At 33.9% G+C, this 18,873-nt stretch overlaps 1 protein-coding gene across 6 annotated transcripts in view; it reads left to right on the top strand.

Annotated features, from left to right (window-relative positions):
- Window positions 1-18,873, top strand: part of LOC118183197 (uncharacterized) — a 509,384-nt gene that overhangs the window by 239,270 nt on the left and 251,241 nt on the right. For all 6 annotated transcript variants that reach the window (XM_085809465.1, XM_085809466.1, XM_085809467.1 and 3 more), the window contains one exon: window positions 9,269-9,379. In XM_085809465.1, coding sequence (XP_085665591.1) covers window positions 9,269-9,379 — 111 coding nt within the window. The remainder of the gene's footprint in view (window positions 1-9,268; window positions 9,380-18,873) is intronic.

Genomic DNA, 18,873 nt, shown 5'->3' with positions numbered 1-18,873 from the left:
TTAAATAAACAGCTGCTAAATGTTTCTATAAAGTGGCCTTGTTTTTAATTGAGTATCCAGTTTCAATTTAATCAGCAGATAAGCAAATGCCTTAAAAATAGCAGGTATCGTTTGCTTGAATTGAAGTCTTTTACTTGCTGCTCAAAAACAAACTAGAATTAGAAACAAAATTTTTTCATGCTTTATTTAAAGCGCTTTAAATATCTAATCCTTTAATTAGACTGGAAAGTTTCAAATAATAGACTAGCGGCACATTAAAGTTGGTAACATTTGAATAAAATCTCTCAGGATTTTTTCCATGCTTGTAAACTTTTATGTTCATAAATCTGAAAATGCTTCTCTTTCTATGCATCTACATTGTCGTTAAAGGCAGCATTTACACTCACAAAAGGAAAGAAAGCATTACGGCCTAGTGAAACTCTTCACGTGTATTTGCAACGTGAAAAATCGATTCCACTATTTCGCCACGTCTTTTTTAATGGATTCAGCTGGAACGTATATGAACACATTTTAGCTTTCAATCAATGGACTAAATCCTTTCTCGAGTTGCTCCAAAAGGAAGAAATGCAAAGGAAAGGACCTTTTAATTTAAATGCATGTAGATGCTATTTAAATTAGCACGTAGATGCTATTAATTTAAATACTATTGATCGCTGTGGTACTGAATTATTGCATTATTTGCGTCTGTGTTCAGTACTAAACATAAATAAAAAAACACATTTAAAGTAGAAGCATGTCTATTTGGCAAATTTCCTTCCAGATGTTAAAAACAATATAGCATAAGAAAAGTAGCTAGGAAATTGACATTATTTCCTACTTTAAAAAAAAAATGTTTTAGTTAGATTCTAAATTGGTAGGTTTCTCAGATTTTTTTTTCTTCTTTTTTTTTTTTTTTTTTTTTTTTTTTTTATGAGCGAAAAGTTCTTTCACATTTCAACTGCGAATAATGCCCTTAATTTATGTGCAAGATTTCTTTATCACATGTTGAAGTTCTTGTCTTCTTATATTTCATTAGTCTGCGCTTAGAAACTTAATTGAAATAATTATTACTTTAATATAAATTAAACTGTTGATCAAAACATATTTTATCTTTTTTAAAGACATCAAAGAGTTTTTGGTTGTGTATATAAATATATGCATAAGATCAAATTATAAATCTGGCTCTTTTCCCTTTCTGTTTTAAAAATAGTAATTAGGCTGCTAATAAATGTTTCTCAAATGCATCATTTCAAAATTAATGCATTTGATAATTATGATGATCGTGCATTTGATAATGATAATAATTAATAATAATAATTATGATGATATGCATTTGATAATTTATGATATGATTATGAATATGCATTTGATAATTATGATTCAAAATTAATGTATTTGATAATTATGATATTATTGATAATTATAATGATTAATGCATTTGATAATTATATCATTATGATGATACTTATATAATTCTAATGCAGCATGCATTATTTTTAAATTAATCCCTGAGGTAAACGTATGATTCTTATATAATGCCAATGCTGCATGCGTCATTTCTAAATTAATCCTTGGCCTAATGTATGATTCTTACATAATGCTAATGCTGCATGCGTCATTTCTAAATTAATCCTTGACCTAACGTGTGACGCATGCAGCATTTATAAATTAATCCTTGACCTAACGTATGATTCTTATATAATGCTAATACTGTATGTGTCATTTCCGAATTAATCCCTGACATAAAGTATGATTCTTATATAATGCTAATGCTGCATGCACTGTCATAACGGCAAAAGTGGAACTGAGGTCTTCCATGCAATAGTAATGAATCTTTTTCAAACTGAAACTTTAACCAACTAATGGAAACAAAACAGAATCATGACTTTATTAATCTTAATCAAGTATCCATACTGCAAGCTGAGTAGTCTTCCATGCTTTTGCCGCTTTTTTTTCTATCGCTAGTAACAGTGAAAAGTTACTAATAATTAGGTAACAGTGAGAGCGCGTCTTACACTAATTTATTTAAAGTATATTTAAATTACATATAATATTTAAAGCATATTAATGCAATGTATATTTAAAGAATTTTTTGCCAAAAATTAAGAAGTGTTCAAGTGTGCACGAATGACTTCTTAATGTAACATCCATCCATCATCATCGTCGTCATTTTGTAAGTGACAAACTAAAAAGAAGTCATCACATATGTATTATTGTTGTTATTATGTCTTATATCACTTGTCTGGCATTAACATTATCCTATGAATTTTATTGTGGCAAAGAGGGAAAGGCTGCGCCTGTCGCTGACTTGGGTAGTGGATGATAGAGCAACTTCATCTAGCTCGGTCCCAATTTTGAACGAAAATCCTCCGGATATGGATCCGAGCGTTTCCTGACTCTTTTACTCTTTCACCAACGTTTCGAGAGGACTTTTGATTCAACAATACTATAAATACTCGAAAACATAATAAATGCATCATTGCAAACTTACATGCCTTCTCAAGGATTCGAACGTGGCCCAGAGTTACAGCAGCCGGCTTCCCTAATACCATGCCAAAAGGGCGGCATTATACATTAAATATATGTACTACATTCTGTTAAATTATTTCACTTTTGAAGATATATCTCTGCTGTTTTGTGAAATCGAGAAACGTAATTGACTAAATCTATCAAGAATTAGATTCGAATAATCTTAAAAGGGCGAATCAGTTGACTTGAATATAACGCTATTATTCCTATATAGGGGTGCTATTATTCATACTACGGTACTGTTATTCTTATTTACGAACTTTCATACTACAAACGTTTCTGAAAAAGCAGAAGTCCAGAAATTTAGAGACCCGCCAGTTGACAACTGGACTAGATTGCTGAACACCAGTAATTCTATACGGGTCGAGCAAACGAGTAGGGTACATGAGAATTTTCGTAGTTTTCACCGTATGTAACGTGAAGGCAATTTCCTCCAGGAAGGCGGTAGGCATCCCTCTCCTTAGACAGATAACCCTTGTGTACTTTATCGTATACAAATAACCAAGCGAACCCGGTAAAATTAACTCCCGCATCAGAAAGTGCTCTTTGGTTTGGAGATTGGCCTACACTGCTCGTTGCACAATGAACTAAGAGTCATTTTGATAACTCAAAATTAGAGAAATAGAATGCTTCCAATTGGCCAGCTGGTCAGGCAGTTAAAACTGCCAATTGCTAGCAGTTTTAGGCTAGTTGTCGTATTTGTAAGTTAACATGTCTCTTGTTTATTCTGTTAGTCTTTTATCTCAGATTTCTTAGGCTTTTAGTCTCACTTGCTTTGCTATAACTGATTAAAGCAAACATCTCTAGACATCTAAAGCTTGCAGAATCATTAGGTTAATTTTGGAGCAAGAAATACCAATATCTTTTTGTCGAAATTCGAACTCCAGACCTCCTGATTGGTATTGGACGTTATTACCAATCAGGTATTGCAGTTACACCACGAAGGCATGCGATAAAGAAAAAGAAAATTCCTTACATTCTTTCTTACAAAATGGCGACTGGAGAGGCGGGGTACTCAGTTGCTGAATCTACCTGGTGATGAATTATCGTCCACCATATTTTCTTAGTTCAGGAGTCACTTAGAGTGATTAGGTATTTGTTAGAACAAGGAAAAAAATAAAATAAACAAATCCTTTGTCATGATTCGAACTCCGAACCTCCCGATTGCTAAGCGGCTGTGTTTCCAATAACACCATGAAATCACTCGATAAAGAAGGAGAAAAATCTCTTGCAAACTCGCTCAAGCTTTCCAATATAAAGATTAATGAGTAAACTATATGCAAATCACATTATGTCCAACTGCAAAGGTTCCTAAATATTTTAATATCGCTACTCATTTACATATAGGTGCAATAGCTCGCAGTCTTTATATATAAGTTTTCTGAGAGAGGAATTAGAGGCAAAAGTCCTAAAAATAATGTAATTGTAAAGTAATAATAAAAAATACATGAAATTATTAAGAATTAAATTGACAGTTGTTAAATTAATTAATAATTGAAAATAAACATTTATAATTTTGTAACGAAACAACAACTAAAGTCAAAAACCTCCGGGCCTTCCTGAATTGCAACCATCACTTCAAAAATAGCTGTCCTACGTAAAAATAAGACAAACTTAGATGTGCAGACATTTATTGATAAATGTTTCAAGCATGTCAATAAGGTGTAAATCTATAGGCAAGAATTACAAAAGCAAGAAATAATGCTTTCGATATATAACAAGAAGTTATACAATATTTTCTCAGTTTATCTTCTCCATAGACCTTACTGGCATAAGATATATACCCTCGTAGACAGCTTTGTTTTTATTAAGTTATTCCTTAAATCTCGTAAAATACCTTGCCACTTATTAACGTTGTATAGCTACAGAACTGCAACAAACAAAGTTATATAGTCTTCAATTTTCCTTGTTTTAAATGTATTACAGATCTAAATTTTGAATATAACTGGTAATTCAGGATTGGTCTCGGCTAATCGTGCATTCTTTTTTCATGAACAATTAAATTGTATTTCATACTTCTTCTGTTTTCAAGTATGGTCATGAATAAAATTATTAATTAGAGGAGATGGAAAATGAAACTGAATTTGCAGCTGGAGAGTAATATTTTATTAATAGGGCGTAGGCGCTCTTTGAATACAAATACTGCCGTGGTTCTTCTTTTAAATGGCAGTCTTATTCAGCCGTTTAAAGTATTTTTAGGGATTCATTTTGCAAAACACTAGCTATTTACTTCATGAGGGAGAAAAAGGAAACATTTCGTAGCATATTACAGCAGAGACATTTTCCAGTAGCTCTTCTGTAGCATATCCAAGCGAGGCTTAATGTTTGAGGTCTGAGAACTTTGCAGGATTTGAAAAATGACTAACTCGTTTTTTAAAACTCCTCTGTCAATAGATTTGTGGGGCAGACTGGTGATTTCTTCCTTGATGCATTGTACGTCCTTTGATATTCCCTTGGTGTGACTGATAAGCAATCTTTTTTCCCAAGAACTTCCATGATATTTCTCCTCAAACCAACACCAATTCACCTGCAAACTTCACTCTGGGCAGAAAGCTGTCTGGATCATATGCCTCTGAAGAAACTGTCCACACAAAGTTTCTCCCAGACGTATAAAGATAATAAAGGTAGACTCATTGCTGAATAACACACACACATACTGCGTGCTTGTCTAAAACTATCTTTTGTGCTTCTGATGCCTTTGAAACCAGTTTTTAGTATGGGCGTTGGTTATTATTGGCATTTCTACAACTACCTGACCCTGAATATCAACAGTGCGAAGCTAGCGATAGGAAATTTTTTGTTGAAATGGTTGTAGTTTGAGTAATCACTGTTTCTCTGCATTTGTCAGCAATTCTTTCCCACATTTTAACATCTTTTACAAATAATTTCCTTTTACCTAGGTAATTATTCTGATTAGACGAAGTTATTCTCTTTTCAAGGTATACAGGCACTGTCTGTATACTTCTATAGAGGCCATAGCCTAGAGGTTGTGTCCTTAATCCATCGTCCTTAATACAACGCGAATGAGTATCGCGTTGTATGTAAATCATACAACGCGATACTCATTCTGGTAGAAATGAGAAACGAAATCAATTCCTTAAAAGGTATTTAAGGAAGGTTCGGGTTACTTCGAGAGAGAGAAAGCTTAGGAGTCCTTAGTGGCATGTGTTTGCCATCAGGTTACTTCGTTCTTAAAACTACTGCGCTCGGCCATATTGTTTGTGCCTGTTGTTAATCGCCGGCCCGGTTAAAATAAGGGCTAACTACGACAGGTATTTGTGTCAAGCTTCGGCTAAGTCTGTTTAGTTTATTATTAGATTAATTTCTTATTTTCTTATCTTGCATTAAAAGCCCGAGTGGGGGCTTTGCTGTAAGCCCAATAAGGGGTTATCTGTGATTATTTCTTCAAGTGAATAAAAGGGTATTTTAACTATTCTCTGGACTCCATCGTTAAATAGTCGAACTCAGCGATAAAATGCTATCCAGTTCACTAGGTTCCAGCGTAGACAAAGCACTAAGGAACATTATAAACGATAGATCAGACATGGATGGACTTATGGACTTCGACCATGTACCTAATTTTTTTTTAACAATTTCATTGCTTAAAGTCAATGTCTTTAATACCGTTGAAGATTTAAACTTCAAAGTCTGCTGCTAAAATTCGAAGTCTAGGATTCTTAACAGAAGTAACACGCTGGCTTGAAATCTGGAAGGTACTATTATATTCGTTGCTAAGTTACATTATCCAACGTCGTGACTTTCCAATTCAAAATTCAAAATTAAGAGTTTTTAAATATTCAGTTTAAATAATATATGACTACGAATAGTGCATCAATATTTACTTCACAGTAAGTGATCAAAATTTCTTGAACAAAGTAAAAGATTATATTAAGTAAAAAAAAAATTCCCATCAAACTCTCCTGATTGAATTAAAATCTTATATCCTTACTAAGATAAGATTAAGTTATCTCATACCTAATTCATCTTCTCGTCTAAACCCAAATCGCAAATATGACTCTTCATTGAAAAAGAACCATTAGCATCGAAACGGGAAAAAAGATCGCAGTAATACTGGCAGGCAGAAATATCTAATTTAAAATTTCATTTTCTCAAAATTATTATTAAAAGATAAAATCACACTAACACTAAGAAAGCCGGTTGGGAGTTTTAAATGGTAAGGAAATGGGGGCCAGGAAGAAAGGACTGAGTTAAAATTAAGCTTTTATTATGATTAATTGATGTAGTAAAATCCCTTTTATCCAAGCTAATGGGAAAGGAGTCAAATTTCTAATAAAATTTTTTATTAATGCCATGATAATTAGCTTCAGAAACTTAGAGATACTGTTAAGCAAAAGTATGTGTTACGAGGCATATTTGTTGCACTTATTTATATTCTTTGAAATATAACCAATCGCCTTTGAATTTTTTACTCGCAAAGTCTGCGGACCGTTATGTCTCTCCAATGTTTGATGAGCTATATACGTGAATGCTATTAAAACAATAGTGCGCCCCAGCGTTCTTGAGGTCAGATTTCATAGTTTCATAGAGATAAGGTTTCACTATTATTGTATACATAGATACTGATCACATTTTTCATTATAAAATAACTATTAACCTAATAATAATAATGTTGATGATGATAAAAAATTTTCATTTTATGCCAAAAAGAAAAAAATGTTACTTTACACGCACAGTCAGATCAAACTATGACTTGGGGAATAAAGATTTATAATTCAAACCTACTGTTCTGTACTATATTCATTTATTTTACTTTTCCCTAAACATAAAACTAAGGAAGGCAGACTCATATATCAGAATATCAAACTGTTCTGAGCTCTGAAATAATAATCATGTGTGTTGGGCAGATAGAATGAATTCGCACGCAGTTTTTGTTTTACCATACATAGACATATAAACGTTTATCTCTCATGATTCTCATAACTGTTTGGAAAAATTACAGAAGCAGTTCTCATACCTTAAGTGTATTAAGGTAAAGACCAATAAATCCAGGCTTTATAGTAGAGGAAGTCCAAAAAAATATAGAAAATACCTTGCTAAAATAAAAGATTTAGAAAACGGTCAATAAAATAAACTTTCATTCCATTTAAAAGTGTTTGGAGAAAATACATTTCCTTTTCGCGCTTAAAAAGGAGAGAAAAACTATTGAAAAATAAAGAGTGTTACGTGTTCCCTTTCCACATCTGAAACCACGTTTGAAATCGATTTTAGCCTTTAGCTACTATTTTGTGAAGTGAAACATCTACAGAATAGGGTAAAAATATTTTGTGGGAATAATGTAGTTTGATGGAAAGAACTTTTCCATGCATATATAGGTGGTAAATTGTTTTATAGGATTAAAGTAGTTCCTTTCAAATGAATGGTATAATAAATGAAGACATTTCCAACATTCATTGGATTTTACTCTTATGGTTTATTTCACTCTATTACTCATCCTCTCAAAGTTAGAGAGTTCTTATTTAAAACATTTGTCATGCATTTGATAAGCACAAAGTCAAACATGTAAACTGATGAAATAAATAAATAAAAGCGTAATTCATTATTAAATTAAAAAACATTAAATCTAGAAACGAATTCCCTAAAGCAAAACAAAACTTTGTCTATAAAACTCAAAGTAGTAAATCTTTTATTCGATTAAATTCAAACGATACAAAATCTATCAATATCAGTTATTTTGCATTTATGTTTGTATATTTGTTACATAATGCCCACGAGCATATAAAACTGTTAAGCATTAATAAGATTTTCCGCGAATTATATGCCATCGAGAGGCTAGTTTTACAGTATTAAATCTGTGCAATTTAAATATTAAGCAATTTTTTAGACCGTCATCAACGAAAACAATTTTTTGAAGCACTATGCTCTCGAGTGCTTTGCCATAATCGCTTATCTAACATGATTTTTGTTTTTTATATTTGTTTCTGTCTAGTTCCATGCTTCTCCATTCAATCTATTACGGTATATCTTGATGCAGAATTTGAAGTATTTAGGTACCGATGTCAAATGAGACGTGTGTTAATTTTCGCATTCTTAAGCATTATTATGCACTTACATTGAGATCTTGAAAATAATAGAAAATTTAGTTCAAAATGTCCCTTCCAATGGCCATACACTTGCTCCTTCAGCACAAAACGAGAATGGCCAAACCTAATGGTCATTTGCCACCTTCTCACTGAGAACTTTGCCTAGGGTGCACAGCAAGAATTAGAAAGATGAATAAGAAGGGGGACTCTGGATTCAATCCCGGGTCTGATTGCAGGGTAGCAGACACTTCTACAGTCATACTGAACAGTGTGCCGTTTAATCCAAAAATAACTGCGACAGAAAAAGTCAAACCTGAAAAACCTATATATAACTATAACAGCGGAAATATAACTCATTACGAATTCAGAATTATATCATCATGACACATGTAGTCGTAAAGCTTCATTTTAAAGTAAAAGCTTGTAAAGCTTCATTTTAAAGTAAAAGCTTGTAAAGCTCCCTTTTAAAGTAAAAGCTTGTAAAGCTTCATTTTAAAGTAAAAGCTTGTAAAGCTTCATTTTAAAGTAAAAGCTTGTAAAGCTTCATTTTAAAGTAAAAGCTTGTAAAGCTTCATTTTAAAGTAAAAGCTTGTAAAGCTTCATTTTAAAGTAAAAGCTTGTAAAGCTTCATTTGTAAGCATATAAAGCTTCATTTTTTTCAGTGGTAATTTATTTAATTCCACAAAAGTCATTTACTTCTTTTTTTATTATTCTCTTAGGCTCGTCAGGATCGGGCTCCGGATTCTACAACAGGAAACACCGTTCCTGTTTCCAAAAGAAAGCCACAACCTTCTACGAACAATACGCTGTCGAACCTCCATTCAACGAGCGTAAGTTGATGTTATTTAGTTTCATACTATATTAATAGTTTTTAATTCTCTAAGTTTAATAAGTTACTTATTCAGAGGAATTTTTAAGTTTTTAATTCGGAAGAGATATAACAACATGAAATGCAGTCACATGCAATTGAAAGCAAAAGTGCAGTCTCAAGTACGCAGAAACAGCTATTTTACCTTTAGATTATTAAGACACGATGTTAGAAACCATTAGCTAAAATTTAGCTATGCCCTAGCTTACGAGTGTTTCTATGTGACTCTAAGCAGCACATAGAAACAGTCGTATATCGCCGGCTGGTAAAATGAAGACTCAGTAACTTCCTAAAGTATTTTCCGCTATGACTAATTAGTCAGTTATTCTGATGACAGCTTATCTTCATACCGAGATATTGTCAAGCACAAAACTGGATTAAAAAATGAACGTAAATAAGAGAGTCAATGCTAGAAAATATGTATGCGAGATTTATCTGTTGTATTGACTCTGACTCTTGCTGTTTGAGATCAACTCATATTATGGCTAATCTAATGAGACTGAAATATACACAACTGGAAAATTTCTTAATAAGCTTGTAGAGTCATTAGGTTGTTTTGAAGCATGACATGAAAAATGAGCAATGCCTTCCCCAGGACTCAAACCTGGATCTCTCGAATACGCCCCGAGTGTGCTACCGTTACACCACGGAGGCATGCTACAAGGAGGGACAAGGAGGGAGGAAAAACTTTATATAGTTCCCCCCTTTAAAGGGCGAATGGGAATTAGGGAACCCAGTCGCCAAATCTTGGTGGTGACGAATTATTATCCACCGCCTTTTAGTTCGGGCGATACTTGTAAAAATATTTTTTGTAAAGTAGAGTAGAGTTTTCTTTTTTTTTTTTTTTTTTTTTTTTTTAAAGAGGCACAAAAATGCAGGAGACATGAAAAATGTGCTTGCCGGGACTTGAACCCGTCCCTTTCGAATATGCGCAAAGTAGTCTACCGTTACACTACATAGGCATTCTGGAAGGAGGGAGAAAATACATTATACGCTAATTAAAAGTGTTTGATTAAATGCTATGATAAGAACTGTTCTAATCAAATTAACATAATGTATATGCTATTCTTATGAAACATGCGCAATTAAAATTTTAATATCGATTTCTTCCTTTATGCGAAATTTATAAAACTGTGGTTTACTGAGCAAACATAGTGTAATTTAATGCAGCCATTTTGCAATCTAATGCAACCAAAGTCTAGTTGAAATTATGACTCTGATTCCTGTATTTGACATTAAAGATTATGTAATGTAAATTTCACAATAATTTGTGGTGTGTTTTTTATTCTTTGATTTAAAGCGTCTCTTTCAAAATCACATTTATCTTCTGTAGAAAAACAATTTCCAAATATCTTATTGCGTGCGTCAGAGCAATGAATCTCTTTTTAAGAAATAAGCAAGTATAAATTTCTCGCTGCTATAGCTACATAATCTCAAATTCTTCGAATTCGTCACATGAAAAACACGAACGAATGTAAAGAAATGAAAAATGAAAAAAGATACTTCGAAATGATTTTTATCTCTCTCTGTTATGCCCAGGAAGTCTCAGTTCTGTAGTGCGCTTGGCAGGAGCTGTGACAACAAATATATGGAATGTCATAAATAACTTCGAATTTTATTAGATTGAATCATATAGAAATATTAAATCTTTAATAAAGTCTTTCTCAAGTTTCGGTGACGTGAAAATGAAAATCGTTTCTTAATTTTGCTTTTGCACAGCGTTATCTTAAAACTCTGAATTTGAGGAGTTGAACATGGTAAATATAAAATAGGTCGCAAATAATAAATTTACTTTTTTATAACTTGAATTATATTAAAATAATAAACACCTAAGGAATTTAAATAAAATACATTTTTCTCTAGAATATAACCTCTTGAAAATTCTGTAGCTGAGAATGTAGTTCCTCTATACTGCATGGATGCAGCTCCGCGCCATGATTACAAAGAAAAATTCATTTCCTACGCTCTTGCAGTCTGTTGTTATGAATATGCGAAGCACATGAACATGACAAGGTACTCTCCATATTAATACATCAGCTATAATTCAATTTATTGAACGTGTATGTTTGCACTTACAGAGCAAATTTCCAGACGAAGAATTAAGATTGGCAAGCATTTACTAATGAAATTATTATGAATTCAGGAAGCAATTTTGATTTCGGAAAACAAACTTAATATAATACAGCTTTCCAAAAAATATTCGTATTTTATGGTAAGTAAAATGGAACGAACTATGGAACGAATATTCAGAACTGAAATTTACAATTTTAGAGAGAACTAAACAAGGATAGTTCAAGACATTTAACGATAACATAATCTTTGTTCAAACTAACCCTGAATTTTCTAATATTTTCTTTCTATAAACATTAGGGGAACTGTTTAAGCATCCAGCGCACACTGCGAACGCAGATTTTCTGTTACGAATTCTATAAAAACAAAATACCAAAACAGACTCGAAAAGGAACACTTCGCTTGATGTTATGAGAATTTAATTACATTTATCCAATGGTCAAGAAGTGAAGACAAATTCAGTTTGAAAAGAACAGTTTTCTACAAAAACTATGTTCGTTTGAAATTATTTTTTCTTAAATATGTGTACGTATATGGATATAATGAAAGCTAAGAATTTTGTACAAATTGGTATTTGTGGAATCTTTTTGGCCACAATTGATTTTTGGTTCTTCCAATTGTGGAATAGTTCAAAGGAAATTTGGTTGAGAAATTACGTAAACTAAATACAAATCAGGTCTGCCATATGCTTTTTTAAATACGAAATATTTATGTCAGTTTTAAAGGTAACATTTTTCTTTGCTTCCTTACTTTCCGATACTTAAAATGCACATTTTCAATCCCTACAGCTGAAATAAAATTAAAATTTAAGCAGCTGCAGGCTGTTTAATCGCATTATCCAAAATCTTATGAGGAATTTTTCATATTTTACATTTCTTTAAAATTCACAGCATAGGTAATCTTTAGTACTTATCTTGAGATTTAATTTTCTCTTTTTTCCCTATTCTCCTCAATATAAATGTTAATTTTGCATCTTCACTTTGCAAATCTGATGTACAATAAAGTTCCATTTTATGCTGAATTTTATTACACATTTATTTTTAAATTTTTATCTACATCCATATATGCACTGAAATAGAAAACACTTAAGAAAAACCAACACTCATTGCAAAATATTCTATATTTCTTTAAAAATTTTAGTACATACGTACTATGGTAATTAGATGCCGCAGAGCCGCAAAATAAAAATTTGTAAGACTGCAATGCCTGTATGACAAGAGACAAGCTTAGAATGTAGATCTACAATGCATGTATGACAGAATGCCTCAAGAGCTGCAATGCCTGTATGGCAGTTACGAACAGATACGAACTGTGCATTGCAGCATATTTCCACTGAAGACTCTGGTGTAAAATTAAAATACTTTTCGAGAAGAATTTAAGCTCTTGAGGCTTTAAGAAAGAGGCTGGTATACATCCGTTTGGTACGCTGAATAAGGCTGGTGTGCTGCAATTCGGTGAGCATTTCTGACGTCCTAAATCGACATCTCCATTACACTGAAAAGGATTAGACCTAATCTGATGTTTGTAGCCACCTAAAATGCCTTACTTCAGCAGCAGTACTTCTGTACATCTGTAACCAGGTATAGAGACGTCTTTCTGCCTTGTATTGCAGCTTCGCTTTTTCAAGGTAAACAAATGACTACCGTAATAAAAATATGGTTATTTCATTGACATTTAGCTGAGAAATGCGCATTCTCTATTGAATATCTGCAGTGAATCTGAATTATTTAATTATTATTTCAGCTATTTTCATTTTAATGAAAGCTATGTTTATGTTAATATTAGTGTAAAGAAAACAATTACCCTGGTATTTAATTCTATCAGATATAATGCATTAATGAAACTCTTTTGTTTCGCATTATATTAAATGATGCGTATAATATAGAGCTATCAAACAGTTTCATCATTTTTGAGAACTAGCAAGTACCAGGTTTGAAATTCAGTCTGAAATATTTTCAGAATTCAAAATCAATGGACTGACTTTCCCACTATCCTGACTTGACCATTCAATTACAAATCTTCTGTAGGTGCTTTAATGAAGAGTAGAAGGACACCAAACGCAGGTCAAACATACCTTTTATGTAAATGACCTACCTGACTAATAAATTATATAACCGTCACATTAAATAGCATTTAAATCTGTCACTTCAGAAGAAACTTCTTATCCGAGATAATAACTGGTAATTTCTTCCTGGAAACAAAACGGGCTTGTTGTACTAGATATGCTCAAAAATATCTAAGCGTTTACCCTTCTTATTTTTGCTTAACAACACACGCTTTAATCCCAAATAGTTAAATATTTCCTAATCCCAAATAGTTAATATTCAAATTAAAAGTTATTTCTTAAGAATTCTGCAAACCTTTCCTATTTCAAGAAGTTCTTTCCCAACCCTTGAAGTCCCCATTACTGATTTGGAATATCAAGACATTCGCAACCACCAGCACTTCCCTTGATACTTAGGCCAGTTTAAATGGGATGTCAAACAGAAAACTCAAGTCCCCGAAAGTATCAAAGAATACGTTTCAACTAGTTGATTTAGTAACGTATGAAGTGCACTTGCAATCTGGACTATTCATTTCTGTTAATGGAGTGGACAAACGTAAGTAGTCTATGATGCAGATTCTTTTTATAATTTCATTTTTCTCTTTATGTTCTAATATAAATAAGTGTTGTTCGATGGCAGGTACATAAAAATTCTCCATTAGAATATCACCTCGAGCCTTACTAAATCAACTATCTAAAACGTGTTCTTTAATATTTCCTGGAATTAAAGCTTCTATTTGACATCTCGTTTAGATATGTCTTATTGCCATTTGAATATCACTTCATACGTTACTAAATCAGTTATCTAAAGCTTATTCTTTAACATTCTGAGGGGCATGATTTTCTGTTTAACATTTATTTTATATGAGTATAAGCACCATTAGAATATCACCTCATATGCTACTAAATCAATTAGTAAAAACGCGTTGTTTGATACTCTCAGGAACGTGAGGTTTCTATTTGACATCCCATTTAGACTGGCCTAATTACAAAGGAAAGTCACTTTATCTCTGGTAAAATATTATGCAGGTGAATTTTAAAGTAAAATAAATTGTGAATTGTTTTGCCATTTAAGGTGGAAAATGTTCAAAAACATCACAAGTTTCGTGCTGAAGAAAATCCTGTATATAAAATGATAAGGTATTTTCTCCCTCCCTTCCGCGTGCCTTCGTGGTGTAACTGGAAGCACGCTGGATGCTTACTGGGGAGGTTCGGAGTTCGAATCTCGGTTATGGTATTGCACATTTTTACGTTCCTACATGGGTGTAACCTAATAACTCTACAAGTTTCTTATTACTAGAATCAAGTAAAAATTTAATATAGAGCTTTGAGAACGTCTCAGCAGTATCTTTTTGCGAGGCATAAAAATTCAGAAAAAAAGTAATGTTGCAATTTGAAGTTCTTAAACATCCTTTATATATATATGGTCCTAATATACTCTCTTGTATTGCTTTTTCAGTACTTGTTATTTTATTAATAATTTAACTGAATAAAAACTAGAATTTACGTTGTGTTGTACGCAAATTACTAATACTTCAGACATGGAATCACCAAGCAGAAGAAATTCAAGGATACTCAAAATAAAACGCATTCTATTCTAAATAACTAACTAAATTACTTTTATTTGATGACGAGTGTCAAAGACCTTTTTAATACCATATTATATAATTGATTAGAGACGGAGGCAAAAATTTACTAAATAAGGAATACATTAAAAATTTATCAGAGTGAAGGCAAAGTTTTCGTACGTTCAGCAGTATATAATAAATTTTCAAACAGATTTACATTAAGTAATTGCACACTAGTCGAACAGAACTCTGTCTGTTTAATGTGAAACTTTGAAAACTAGTCCTGCAGTATTTTGATCGCTAACTTACGGGAAGTCATATTTTTTTCAGTGGACTTGTAGAGTCTATTAGATTTTGTTTCGGAAAGAAAAATATAAAAATTCAGCTGTACATTCGCAGGGCTTTGAAATCCGGACCTCCTTGTTGCCCAATGGACGCGCTTCCAAGCATACCACGAAGGGACGCGATAAAGAATGTCAAAATTTCATACATTCTGTCCCACTTAAAACGCGACTCCCGTGGAGAGGACCAGGTCGTCATATCCAAGTGGTGACGAATTATTATCCACCAAATTTTAGTTCAGGCGCCACTTGTAGAGTCCATTTGGCTTTTTAAAGCCGGGAAATATAATAAATCAGCTTTGCTTTCGCCAGGATTCGAACTCCGTACCTCCCAATGCTACCCGGATGTGATTCTAATTACACTCCAAAAGCATGCGATAAGTAAGGAGAAAACTCCCTACAAACTTAAATTTAATTTATTCCTTTTTAGTAAATAATGCACAGAGATGGTTAAGATATTTGGTCTACTTTAGAGACACCCACATATTAGAGTCTAAAATTAGATTTGCAATATATTGAAGCAAATTAAAAGGTATAACATGTCTTTCCACTCACTTATCTATGGGCTGTCCTCAGGTAAGATCCGCAGAGCGAAAATGAGGAAGTGACTGTTCAACTCGTTCATCATTTCTTCAACTGCATAATAAGGCTACTACGAAAATTATGACGCTCTAATCCAAACTTTAAATAGAAATTATGTGAAGAAACTGCCTGAGTTTGGTATTAGATGAATTCAGTTATGACATGCCATTAGGGCCAGATTAAAAACAACTGGCTGCTGAAACCATAGTACGACCACTATTGGGAACAAAAATAAACGCATAGCAATGAGCTGTATTGTAGCAAGGTAAGCAAGCAAATTCCTATTATAAGAAAACTCTTCGGTCCAATGCTAAATGGGTGAAAAAAGAGGGAGGTGGAACTGGCCCACCATAGATAGCAAGGAAATCAAAAATTCAAAGAATACAAAAGTCTTTAAAAGCAAACAAACTCAACCGTATCATACCACCACGGAACTACACTCTTAGACAAAAAAACGACGCACCAAGAAGGAGTTATCCAAATGGGACGAAAATCGGTAGAAGTGATGTACATGTACAAAAAAAAAAAAAAAAAACATACAGTTTGAGAAAAATTGGATGATTTATTGACGTGATAGAGCTTCACAAAGTGAAAAAGTCAGTAACGCGTTTGTCCACCTCTGGCTCTTATGCAAGCAGTTATTCGGCTTGGCATCGAATGACAGAGGTTGCAGATGTCCTCCTGAGGGATATCGTGACAAATTCTGTCCAACTGGCGCATTAAATCGTCAACATCCCGAGCTGCTTGGAGGGCGCTGCCCATAATGCTCCAAACGTGCTCAATAGGAGAGAGATCCGGTGACCTTGCTCGCGAAGGTAATGTTCGGCAAGCACTAAGGCAAGCTGTAGAAACATATGCAGTGTGGGGGCGGGCATTATGTTGCTGAAATGTAAGCCCAGGGTGGCCTGACATGAAGGGCAACACAACGGGCCTTAGAACTTCGTCGACGTACCGCTGTGCTATAAGGTTGCGACGGATGACAACCAAAGGGGTCCTACTATGAAATGAAATGGCACCCCAGACCATCACTCCTAGTTGTCGGCCTGTCTCCCGGAAGACAGTCAAGTTGTCCGGTCCGGGGCGCTGTCCGGTCAAGACCGCTGTCCGGGGCGTCTCTAGACTCGCCTTCGCTGGTCATCGGGGCTCAGTTAGAAACGGGACTCATCACTGAAGACTATTCTACTCCATTCAATGACATTCCAGGGCAAATGAGTCTGACACCACTGCAAACGGGCTTGACGTTGTACAGAGGTTAATGGAAGTCGGCGCAAGGGGCGTCGTGACCTCAGCCGCCTTTCTGTGAGCCGTCTATGAATGTCCTTGCGATCACTTAAGCACTAGTTGTACGTACAATCCATGATAATGATGCATCTGGGGCTGTGAGTGCCGCTCTGACGATTGCTCGGTCATCACGTTCTGTCGTTTCTCTAGGCCTACCGCTTCCTTCTTGACGCTGTGTGAGGCCATGGTTCGCCCATTCCGCCAACATCGTCTAATAGTGGCATCGCTCCTGCTCAAATGTCTAGCTATTCGCCGATAAGACAACCGGTTTCGCCCAACTACACGACCTCTCTCAAATTCTGACATCTGCGCATATCGTTCGAGCACCTGTATGCGAGGTATAGTTACTGTCTACCAGAGTACACGAAATGAAATTCGTGAAGAATTTATGACCTAGAATCGTAATTTCTCCTATTAAATATCCTGCCAGTTGCGCAGATCAGATGCGCTGTAGCGACAACCTTTCATTCATTGGCAGCTAAAATGTAAAATGTTGCATTTTACGTCGAAACCTGTTTGCATATCAAGTTGTGTCCAATTTGCTTTATATTTTCTCTGTGCGTCCTTTTTTTTTTTTTTTTTTTTTTTTTTTTTTTCCCGTCTAAGAGTGTATATTTTCCTTCTCCCGGAGTTAGGATTCTGTTCGCTTCGCTAACTGCAAAATCACCCTACTAAACTTCTAGCAGTGTTTCTCCAAATGCTTTTCTGCAAGAGAAATGTATATCTCGAATGATACATGATCCTTTCTTGATGCACAAAAGACCCTTTCGAAAGGTGGTAATCAAGACATGAGATAGGAATACAAGGAGAAGCCCCCCTTCTTCTCTAGTTGAAACAGCATTTTTACAGTTCTAATAAGGTATGGCACCTTTGTTTACATTCACTGTACGTTCTGTTGACAATTTTAAAATGCTTTACTTAGTGAAATTTTCTTTATTCTTCTCTTTTTTATAATAATATTTGATACTTAAAATTGTTTCTCAAAAAAGTATACAAGTTTGTTGCACATGTCTTGCGAAAATACCTTCGAGTATTTAAAATTATACTTATTACTGGCATCCATACATTTAAAGTGACAGCTACAATTATTTTATAGAATTATAAAGCCCACCAGGACTGACTGGATGAGACCAATGAACACGGTTATTTCGAATCGGTGTCAGATCATAAGCGAACAGGCTGCCCATTTGGGTATCTTCGCAAATTTAAAGATGTATGATGAAACTCACGATTCAATTTTCTAGTTCTCTCTCAAGACATCATTCCGCTGAGACAGATAACTCTTGGGTGCTTCGTTGTGTTTAGTTAAATGAAAAAGCATATTTACAAACTGAACTAAAATTATATTAAATGAGAAGAGGAAACACGTCGAAGTAAAACAAAATTAGGCAAAGCAGCAAGCTCTTGTTTGTTGTAGATTTTAATTAAGACTAAATTTTATATAAGAGTCAGTGGATTTCAGTAGAGTTAGACTAGATTTATTGGATTTTAGTTGAGTTGGATTAGAGTCATATTTCATTTAGGATCTTAATTAAAATCTAACACAAACACAAGACTGTTGCTTTGCCCA

The sequence above is a fragment of the Stegodyphus dumicola genome, chromosome X2, assembly GCF_044657685.1.
Source record: "Stegodyphus dumicola isolate Sdum_Otavi_A_Nest chromosome X2, ASM4465768v1".
NCBI classification, from domain to species: Eukaryota; Metazoa; Arthropoda; class Arachnida; order Araneae; family Eresidae; genus Stegodyphus; species Stegodyphus dumicola.
This window is presented reverse-complemented; position numbering and strand designations above follow the sequence as displayed.